This window comes from Vanacampus margaritifer, chromosome 1 (assembly GCF_051991255.1).
Source record: "Vanacampus margaritifer isolate UIUO_Vmar chromosome 1, RoL_Vmar_1.0, whole genome shotgun sequence".
NCBI classification, from domain to species: Eukaryota; Metazoa; Chordata; class Actinopteri; order Syngnathiformes; family Syngnathidae; genus Vanacampus; species Vanacampus margaritifer.
This window is the reverse complement of record NC_135432.1, coordinates 30,113,617-30,124,888: the sequence shown is the minus strand read 5'-3', so window position 1 is coordinate 30,124,888 and position 11,272 is coordinate 30,113,617. Positions and strand designations below refer to the sequence as shown.

The 11,272-nt window shown below is 38.7% G+C and overlaps 1 protein-coding gene across 1 annotated transcript; it reads left to right on the top strand.

Annotated features, from left to right (window-relative positions):
• Window positions 1-48: 48 nt before the first annotated feature.
• Window positions 49-6,708, top strand: ccnq (cyclin Q). Its single transcript, XM_077546754.1, has 5 exons — window positions 49-511; window positions 1,941-2,124; window positions 2,253-2,385; window positions 2,623-2,841; window positions 6,093-6,708. The coding sequence occupies exons 1-5, from the start codon at window positions 361-363 to the stop codon at window positions 6,180-6,182; spliced, it is 777 nt and encodes a 258-aa protein (XP_077402880.1). The 5' UTR covers window positions 49-360; the 3' UTR covers window positions 6,183-6,708.
• The last annotated feature ends 4,564 nt before the right edge of the window (window positions 6,709-11,272 follow it).

Sequence of the window (11,272 nt, the reverse complement as noted above, 5' to 3'; positions counted from 1 at the left end):
AAAACTTTTCAATTTTTTTTTATTTAGTGAATCATATTGAACCTATAGTGATTAGGGAGTAAGGGAGTGACTGAACGATTCCAAACTCAGCCTATGTTAATGCATAAAATTGATAGCGTTTTCGTTTCGCTATCAATGCATTTGACCGGATACACTATTGTTTACTTCCGTTAGCTGTTAGCTATCGCGTGGTGCAAGCTTATCCAAGCTGCCATTCACTCACGCCAAGTGCTCCGTTAACTATTTTGGCAACACCTGTTACCGACTTAACCAAAGTCACTGTTTGTGTGTAACCTAGTCTTGTAAAATGTTCTGCGAGGACTAGTCATTCGTTACTGAAGTGCTAATGTTCTAGAAGACATGGAACCGGGTCCGTCATGTCGCTCTCCTGCCGCCCGGGATCAACCTGTGGTTCCAGCCGCCGGGAGCTCTTCTGTCGGGGATGGAGAGGGAAACATTGCTCGGGACATGAAAACACACTTTCGCGTGTGTCGCTTCATAATGGAAGCAGGTAACCAACAACTCGTCTCCAACGGTGGTTGTACTTTGCACAGATGTAAAAGTAGTGTGTATGCTGTACTATACGTTGGTTACTTTAGCTTAGATGTGGGCAAAGTATTCATACAGGGCCTACTTACTTCCATGATCTAGGTTCCTTTGCCCTCCATCCAGCCATTTTCTTCTGTTTATCTGGGTTTGAGTCAGGGGGGCAGCAGGTTTGGCAGAGAAGTCCAGACTTACTTCTCCCCAGCCAGCAGGATCCCGAGGGGTTGCCAGGTCAGCAGGGGAGACTGGTTTTCCGACATGTCCTGGGTCTTCCCCGGGCCCTCCTCCCAGTGGGACACTTCACCAGGAGGCATTCTAACCAGATGCCTGAGGCACCTCACTTCACTCCTGTCAATGAGGTGGAGCAGCAGCTCTGTTCTGAGGCCCGCCCGAATGACTGTGCTTCTCACCCTATCTCTACGGGAGAGCCGGACACCCTGTGGAGAAAATAAATTTCTGCTGTTTGTAGCCGGGATCTATTGGTCGCAACCGATAGCTTGTGACCAATGGTGAAGCTAGGAATGTAAATCAATCAGACTTTGCTTTTTGGCTCAGCTCGTTCTTCACCCCGACAGACTGTTAGAGAGTCTTAATCTGTGCAGACACTAGACTGATCCCCCTGTCAATCTTCGACTCCATTCTTCCCTCACTCTCGAACAAGATCTCATCTTGACTCCTTTACTTGGGCTAAGATCTCATCCCCTACTTGGAGAGGACACTCTTACCTTTTCCAACTGAGGTCCATGGTCTCAGACTTGGAGGTGCTGATTTTCACCCCATCCGCTTCGAACCCAGAAGTTGTTTCCTTAAATTGGCTAATTTAAATGTATTTTAATTTTATTTTTTGTTTGTTTATTTTATTATAGAATTGGCCAATTGAGGTATTATAAATAATATAAATAAAATAAATAAATGTACATATAGATTTAGCAGTGTTTTATTAAATTGTTAAATGGCTGGTTTAATGATAGTAATAATTAATTATGAATAATACAAATTAAAAAGAGAGAATTACATTTTTATGTACAGTGTTTCTTATTTTAAAAATGCAAAACATTTAAACAGAATAAAGATAAACAAAATTAATCTAATTATTCACATAATTTCTTATTTTGAGTAAAGTACTTATTTTACATACACATTTTAACTTTTTTATTTATTTAAATAAATTAACCTTAATTACAAATGACCTGGTTTGCCTGTGCAATGTAAATATCAAAAGTGGGCCTTGAGCACAAGTGTTTTGTTTGTCTTTTAAATTTTCATGCTGAAAGTTTTTTTTCCCCCCATAAAGGAAGGCATGCTGTAAAGAACACCATAAATGAAATTGTATGAACACATCTGTTTAAATAAATCAATACATGAAATATAATGAATATTCATCTCTTGCTCAGGAGTGAAGCTGGGCATGCGCTCGGTGCCTGTTGCCACAGCGTGTGTGTTGTACCACAACTTCTTCAGGTGTGTCAGCCTGAGTGAGTTTGAGCCCTACCTGGTGGCCATGAGCTGCATGTACCTGGCAGGCAAAGTGGAGGAGCAGCACATCAGGACCCGTGACATCATCAACGTAAGCCACAGGTAAACGTCTTTGTTTATGATGTGGTGATGCTCTCAGTTTTGTCAAATACATTTCCCCTCTGGAGAGACTTGTCCTAAAAATATGGTATTATCATTATCATAAACTTGTTTACTATAACACCGTCCAGGTACTTCAACAGTGGCAGCCCCCCTTTAGAATGTGACAAGGAGTTCTGGGACCTGAGGGACAGTGTGGTGCAGTGTGAGCTCCTCATCCTCCGACAGCTCAACTTCCAAGTCTCCTTTGAACACCCACACAAGGTGTGTCTGCGCCTGCGTATGCGTGTGTGCTGGAGTGAGTAATCACGTCCTCCCTAATTAGCGTCTATCCTCCTAGCGTGACACGTTGTGATATTTTCACATATTATCCCAGAGTCCTTGTGTGCACCGTTAGTCGGGATCTCTTTTTTCGGTATCCTGTATGCTTTACTAATTGTGGTCTGTGTAACGATTCTGAGAATAATATTGAATATTTAGCTGGTCTCGCCCTCTCTGTAGTATCTACTCCACTATTTGACGTCTGTGAAGTCACTTGTGAACCGCCATGCTTGGTCTCGATGCCCTGTTGCTGAGACTTCCTGGGCATTGCTTCGAGACTGCTACCATGGCTCCATGTGTATCCGCCACACGCCCCAACACATCGCTATAGCAACACTGTATTTGGCTCTCAACAGCTATGGAGTGGAGTTGCCTGTTGGGGAGAAATGGTGGTGGCAGGTGTGTATTGGCTTTTAATTGTTATTTGGTGCGCCCAGCTTCATTTTTAAATTATTATTATTATTATTATTTTTTTAATCAAACTCATTTTTACTGTATCAAGATGTAGGATATTGACTTTTGTGTGCGTCTAACTCAAAGAACATTTTTACATTTTGTGTATTAGGATAACATGCTTTGGGACTGGCAGGTGGGCTACATCACGATAACTTTCGACTTTTTGTGTCATTAAAACCCGCTTCCTATAAGAGCTTATCCAGCTCAGTGTCAGTATATCGAAAGAGCTTTACTACGGTCAGCATGCTCAAAAAGGACCATCGGTTCAAGGATATATTGTATAATGTTATGGTTGTAGGCTGCAGCATTGTAAAATTGTAGTGTATTGTACTGAGAGCTGTTTTTTAATTTTTTTATTCTAGAATATTTTGGTTACCTCCTTTAGCTATACAGTGTTCCCTCATTTTCCACTGGGGTTAGTTTCCAAAAAATACCCGCAATAAATGAAATCCACAAAGTATTTAGCTTTATGTATTACATTTATTATAAATGTTTGAAGGCTCTAAAACCCCTCACCACACATATTTATTCACTTTTCTAATTTTCTCTCATTTCTCTCTTGTTTCAACTTCCTCAATGTTCAAACCTTGATACATTTTCTAAAATAGGTACATTACTGTAAGAAAAAATGCATGCAAAATTGCTCTAAAAAAATCTGCAAAACAGTGAGGCCGTTATAGAGAGTTAATACTGTATTACATAATGAAGGTGCAGTATCATACAGAAAGCTACTTACATGGACAAAATAATGGTACCCCTTTGTAAATAAAATAAAAACCCACAGTGGTTGCAGAAATAACTTGAATCTGACAAAAAGTAATAATTATATGATAATTATGAAAAATAACCATTGAAAATCAGATACTGCTTTTGAATTGCGGTTCAACAGAATTATTAAAAACAACTTCAGGAAATAGGCCTGGGCAAAAATGATGTTACCCTTTAATATTTTGTTGCGCAACCTTTTGAGGCAATCATTGCAATCAAGTGATATTTGTAACTTTCAGTGAGACTTTTGCTCCTCTCAGCAGCTATTTTTGGCCACCCTTCATGAGAAAACTAGTTGTTTGAAGGGTGTCTTCTCCAGATGGCATGTTTTTCGGCTCCTTCTGAGATGTTCAATAGGATTTAGATCAGGGCTCATAGGCCACTTCAGAATAGTCCAATGTTTTGCTCTTAGGCATTTTTAGGTGTTTTATTAGCTGTGTGTTTGCGTCATTATCCTGTTGCAAGACCCATGACCTGCGGCGAAGACGAAGATTTCTGACGCTACCCTCACAGATTCAAGACGTCCCATGGCAGATGCAGCAAAGCATCTCGAGAATATAACCGAGCCTCATCTGTCCAAAAATATTCTCCCAAAGCTTTGTGGCTTGTCAATGCATTTTCACAAATTCCAGTCTAGCTTTTTATGATTTGCTTTCACCATCCTCAGTCATCTCACGTGAAGTGTGGTGCATCAGTGTGATCTGACATTGGCGTACCTTGGAGTTTTCTTTGGCGGTGGTTCTGCCCTCTTTTATTGCCATTTGTATTATTAGCCTCTTCGATTTGTCATCAATTTTCCTTCTGTGGCCACGTCTAGTGAGGTTGCCTTCAGTCCCGTGCATCTTGAACCTTATGTATAATATTTTAACTCATTCACTGCCATTGGCGCCTATAAACGTCAAAAAATCATTTTAACTATTTCTATTAGTTTAACATTTTCCCACTTTTGTTAACAAGAGTATGAAATCCTAGACTTAAATTTTTTATTTTTTTTTTAAATAAAAGATTATTAAAAATTAGGGGCGTCAGGCGATTATTTTTTTAAATTGTAATTAATTGCATGACTTCAATAGTTAACTCACGATTAATCACAAATTCTAAATCTGTTTTAAATGTACATAATTTTTTTTCTAGGTTTTCATACTCTTGTTAACAAAAGTGGAAACATTTGTTAAACTAATAGAAATAGTTCAAATTATTTTTTGACATCTATAGCCGTCAATGGCAGTGAATGAGTTAATAATATGTATATTATTGAATAATATATAATAGTATAGTAGAGGATGACGCGCGACTGGATTATTATTTTTTGTACTGGATAATCCCACTCCCATCTGCTCTCATAAACTTTTTATCCTTAACCGTCCCAATCCTGTGATTAAAGATAAAGTTGACTTCCACCTTGTGGAAATCCTGGAAAAAAAATGTCATCCTTTAAATGTGCAGTTGTTGTAGTCATGAAAACATCAAGAGATGGTCTTAGCCTTTAGCTTTAGCATTCACTCTCCTTCGATTCTACTGCTCCTTGTTAAGCTTGTGACGCACCTTGTCACCAAACAGCGCAATGTCTACTTGTCCCCTGTTAAATAGGCAGACTGCCTGATTACAAGTTTGTAGACACCTGTGGTGCTAATTAGAGGACACACTTTGGTTGGTTGGGTCCAATTATTTTCAGTGTTTTGTAGGGCTGCAATCATTTTTGTCCAGGCTCGTCTGATGAGTATGTTTTTAAAAAATAATTCTGTTTCATGTTTCCTATTTCATACAATTTTAATCTATTATTACTTTTTCTTCTGATTCACATTATTCCTGTGCCCACTGTGGGATTTCTTTCATTAACAGAGGGGTACCAATAATTGTGTCCATGTTATACTACAATCACAATAATGAACAAATTGTAAGTTATATTATCTTTATAGAGAAATCATTTCCGATACAGCTCTTACGTTGAATCACATTAGATTGTCCAAGGTGGCCATTTTGTTGTGGCTGGTGCATTCAAAAGCTTGTGGATTTGTGCATTGTGTCCAGCTCCATCTTTGTGTCCTTACAATTAGACTGTAGCAAAATGAAGAAAGTTATTGTACAGATCTTTTTGTAATCTTAAAGGTTCCTGATAAAATCACAAAAACATCCACTAGATGATTTACTAACTACCTCTCCAGCTCCAGTCAGTCTTCAAAGTCTTCATCTTGTTATATTAATTGGACGGTGGTGCACTTAAAAACCTTCCATTGTCAAGCAATTTCACTAATCAGGTCTCTTTTGTTGAAGCTCTGCTTTGCAAGGCATTCTATTTAAATGCAAATGCTTTAAAAAAAGAAATCCAGATTTGTTATGCTTCCCGTTTCCTCCAGCCTCCAGGATAGAAAATCTACTGTAGGTTGTTTGAAGTCCACGCTTTGAGCTTTGTGCATGTGTTGCAGGTACTTTGTGATGGTGTGACCAATGCGGACATAGATGCTGTGATCTCTGACCTTCTCCAACTGTACGACATGGAAGCCAAGTGTATCTGAGGACGCTGCACACACATGACAAGACACCAGTCGTTGGTGCAGGCTGCGTGTGTTTAATCGCAGGTGTGTCATTCCTGTGGGAAAATGTACACACGAGACAGAGCTGTGACCCCCCAAAAAACCCACAAACTGCATTACCGATGCTTAACACTATGGGGAGACATTTCTTCATTTCCTGCTACCTGTTTAGGAAGTCTTAGCAAAGCTATACTTTTGTCTCGCCAATAGCAGAGCAACACTTAAAAAGAAAATCTGATTAGTTATTGTTGAACTTTGTTGTGTTTAATTGCCACATTTTACGATTTTTCTGTCAAACAGAAAAAAACTGCTCTTGTTGAGCCTTATTTGGATGCACCTCTGTTTCTCTCATAGTTAAGACCTGTTCATTGTCACTGACACGTGAATGAATCTTAGGGATCATATGCCTGTACATATTTGCCAGCTCAACTACTTAATGTCTTTAAGGGAGTTTTCTTCCTGCAGTCCTGTTGTTTGTTTTTGTATCTAAAGTTTGTTTTCCAACATCCATGTTTTGTAGCATTTGTGTTATGTAATTCCTAACCTCACGTCACGTGACACAAACCAAAGTTTGTTCCTTTTCATTTGACACAACGTCTTTGGGGAATCAGTGACACTGTAGATGATCTCCCCAATAGCCTTGTACACCTGGCTGGTCATAATGCAAACGTTACAAACCATAACAGCTTAACCAAGCTGTTGTATGATAAACAGTGTTTTTTTCCCCTTCTGGCACAAGGGACATGTTGGTGTGAGTCAATGATTACGCAAGTCCCACACATCCCCACCTAGGAATCCTTAATTAGCAGCAGATCATTAGCGCACATTAAGGAGAAGAGCACATGGCCACCACATCCGGCCTGTGTCTTTCCTCTCCAGCATACTTGACTGAATTGAATGAGAATGAACCGGGGTCACTCCCTTTCCCCTTTACATTGAGGTTCATCCAGTTGGGTATTGAATATGCTTATTGCTTCATTATCTAAAGGGTTTGGCGAACAACCTTGGATGTGGTCCTGCCCAGAAGTGTTGTCAACAAGGAGTTCGGCCCAAATTGTCTTAATCTCCTAAAACCTATTTCTCTTCCATGCAGGTTTTTCAGCAGGTTTTTGTGTAGAGCAGTGATGACGCTTCCATCTAATGTCGACTGCTGCTTTTTATGCGGCTTATGAAATTGTTGGCACCCCATGACTGTTTTTAGTTCCCATAACCTTTGTTGAGTAAAACCGTCAGAAAAAAAGAAAAAGTTTCGGTATGGATCTAATATTTAGCAGATAGTTGAGCTAGTGTTACCAATATACTTTTTCAATAATGAACTCATTCACTGCCATTGACGGCTATAAACATCAAAAATTCATTTGAACTATTTTTTCCACTTTTGTTTAATAAGAGTATGAAAACCTAGATTTTTTTAATTGTATATTTAGAACATATGAATTTTGTGATTAATCACAAGTTAACTCATTCACTGACATTGACGGCTATAGACATAAAAAATGTATTTAAACTATTTCTATTAGTTTAACATTTCTCCCCACTTTTGTTAAGAGTGTGAAAACCTATAAAAAAAATGTATTGTACTTTTAGAATGGATATAAAATTTGTGATTAATCGTGAGTTAACTATTGAAGTCACGCAATTAGTTACAATTAAAAATGGTAATCACCTGACGGCCCCTAATTTTAAATAACCTTTTTTTCTTCTTTTTTTTTTTAAAGAAAAGATTAGTAGGCGTCAGGCGATTATAATTATAATCGTAATTAATCGCATGACTTCACTAGTTAACTCACGATTAATCAAAAATGTTATATCTGTTCTAAATGTACAATTAAAAAAAGTCTAGGTTTTAATAGAAATCGTTAAAATTTATTTTTTACGTTTATAGCCATCAATGGCAGTGAATGAATTAAAAAGAAAAACAAAAGATAAAAAAATTGGAGCAGCAGGTGATTAAAATTATGTTCTAAATGCACAAAAAAAAAATCTAGGTTTTCATACTCTTAACAAAAGTGGATTTTTTTTTTTTAAACTAATAGAAATAGTTAATTTTTTAAGTCTATAGCCGTCAATGAGTGAATGAGTTAAGGTTGTTGAATTATGAAATTGCTAAATCTTAATAAATCATAATGACCATTAAGTGTTTTAATGCCTTTTTCCCCTAAATTAAAAACCAGGAAAGGATCATTGAAAATCCAGGTACAATAAGTAAAAACCCCGCCACAGTTTGGATTTGGCCACAGATGCTTCTACTCAACCGGAAGCCAGGTAAATAAGCTCCCGGGTAGCAAACTCTACACCTACATGTGTGGCTAAAGCCAAATGGTGGCAGTGTTTTTACTTTCTGGACCTGGATTTACCATTTTCTAAAGGTGGCAAACAAATCTAGGTCCAGAAAGTAAATACCCTGCCATAGTTTGGCTTTAACCACTGGCTAAAGTCCTGGTCCTGTCTGCTCACACACACACACAAAGATTTTAATATAACCGTGCCACAGTTTTGCTTCAGACAAAGGTGCTGGCAGGATTTTTACTTCCTGGACCTGGATTGGCCACAATATTTATAGAAAATAGAAAATGGTGATAAAATGTTAAATTAAATAAAACTTGATAAAAGTTTTGTTGACTTGCTAAACTGTATACATTATCCCTTTCCCAGTTAACACAAAAATGTAGTCAGCCATTTATAGTTATATTGCTGCATTTGTTTGAATTCCAGTAAATGTATACATATCAAAAACACATTGAAGTTGTAAGCATAATTTATACTTTTTGATTTATTATTGTAGGCCACTGCTCTATGCAAGATTTACATACCTAGACTTCCTGCTAAAAAGCTTAACCAGAAGGCAGAGTACAGTGAGCACCTTTAATGCTGTTCCATATGAAATATGAAATTAGGCAACCATAGCTCCTAAGTGTGAAAAAAATATTGCAATTATGTCACATCTTGTATCAGTTTGCAATCAAGTGTTTTTGTGGACACCCTGTATTTAGTTTGCATCTTTTCTCTTCAATCTCATATTGTATGCACACATTAAGTTAGTTACTTTCTGATGAGAAAATAGCCCTAAAATGTCATGTGCTTTTTAAGGACAATCCTAAGGTTCCCTTGCAGAGATGACTCAAGGCTTTGAGTGCTCCAAGGTTGTAGCCTTGAGCAGTATATACACACACACACACACACACACGCACGCACGCACGCACGCACACACACACACACACACACACACACTGTCAGAGGAGTGTGAGAAATAAGTCTGCGCAGGTTATTTGAGGACACCCTGCTTGTTTTCACGTCGAGCAGAATACAGAGGCTCAAGTGTAAGTATGTGTGAACACTGAAATCTGGCAAGGGTGCTGCTGGGGTTGCATTTCCTTCTTTCACTCGCTTTTAAAGAGGACGAAACGTCACCTAGCCTCATATCCCTTTTTTGTATTTCTCTTTGAACCAAAGTCCTCTTTTGAAGTGAGGATATGTGTCCATGCGAAAAGAATTACACGATCTCCCCTGCCACGTCCCGCTCCCTTCCAATCTCCTCCTCATGCGTTGTGCCTCTCTTCACGCATGGGACAGGAGACATTGCGTGCATTGCGATGGCGTCACGTGACGTGCCACGCAGTTTTCCTCCCTTCTCATCTGCTCCCCTCGCACTGGGGTGGCTATCATTTCACTGTCTTTTCTCCTTCCCCATATTCCTTGTCTTCCCATCCACCCCCCTCTCCTCGTTTCCGGCCTCTTCTTCCTCTCTCCTCCTCCTCCCTCTTGTCTCCCTAATGTTATATTAATAATGGAGAGGAAGCATGTTCAGCCAGACTCCATGAATTAACCATCAGATGGGAAGGAGAACTAGAGTGAGGAGCATGGAAAGAAAGAGTGATATGGATTGATGGCATTTGGGGGGCGAAGGGGACGAGAACATTTGAGATCAGAAAATGAGTTAAGGGGAGTTTGCATCACACGTCTAAAATTTGCAACCCTCCATTCATCTGTGGTGGTCTACTAGCAAGTATTTTTCTATCTGTTTGCTTTGGACTTAAGGAAGCGCTTCTCAATTATGATTTTTTTGCAGCTTACACACAGGACAATTATAAATATCTTCAGCCACCCATAATAGACAGGTGATGGGAAGACATAAATAATAATACTAAAAAAAATCAACATAATAGAACGGGTTCACAGGTGTTTATTGATCATGTATCTGCTAACAGGAAGTACTAAGATGAATTGTGTGGTATACCCGCCCGTCTATGCTCCACTCTCACAGTCAGCCTAATGCTCCAAAACTGTTAGGGTGGCTCGTCTAAGTGCAGATGAATTATGACCATAAACATACTGTGGATTTACAACAAAGGGCCATCCAACATGTTTGTTTAACTGGGATTTCTTGCCCATGTTTTATTATTATTATTATTATTATTATTATTTTACATCTAAGCAACTCAGGCGCTAATAAGCAAAACGCCAGGCTTCCTGTTCAGTCTCCCTGTGTTGGTCATTATTATTTTTTGTGTTTCTGTGTTGTGACTGTGAAGACAAATTGATTCAAATTTTACAGGTGGAGGAAGGAAACCGCATAATTGTATCATTTAGTTGTGGGGGAGGGGGGTCCCAACACAAAGCATTTCTTGACAATAATATGTTATATGTGACCTCACTAGTCTAAACATGTCATTCTGATAAACATTACATGTGTGGAATATGAGTTATGCAGCAGAATCCAGCCATTTTTATCCATCTGAGGCGGCGGCCATTTTGCCACTTGCTGTCGACTGAAGATGACATCACAGTTGCTCAGGCAACCACCAATCTCACCTGTTTTCTGAAACTGAGCTATGGCTGGTTGTTACCTGAGACCTGATCAACAGTGATGTCATTTTCACTCAAAAGTAAGTGTCAAAATGGCTGCCTTCTGATAATGATAAGAACTGCTGGATTTTGCTGCTTAACTCATATTCCACTAACACAATATTAACCTGAAAACCACATTTTGACTAATGGAGCTGCATAGAACATATTGTTGTCAAGAAATTTTGAGAAGCTTGACTTCCCCTTTAAACATCAGTATTCATTGT

What these genes read in the sequence shown, in the direction of transcription:
- ccnq (XM_077546754.1), top strand. Translation starts at nt 361, where the DNA reads ATGGAACCGGGTCCGTCATGTCGCTCTCCTGCCGCCCGGGATCAACCT. An exon ending in ATCATCAACGTAAGCCACAG is followed by an intron (nt 2,125 to 2,252) that starts GTAAACGTCTTT and finishes AACACCGTCCAG; the next exon opens with GTACTTCAACAGTGGCAGCC. An exon ending in CCTTTGAACACCCACACAAG is followed by an intron (nt 2,386 to 2,622) that starts GTGTGTCTGCGC and finishes CCCTCTCTGTAG; the next exon opens with TATCTACTCCACTATTTGAC.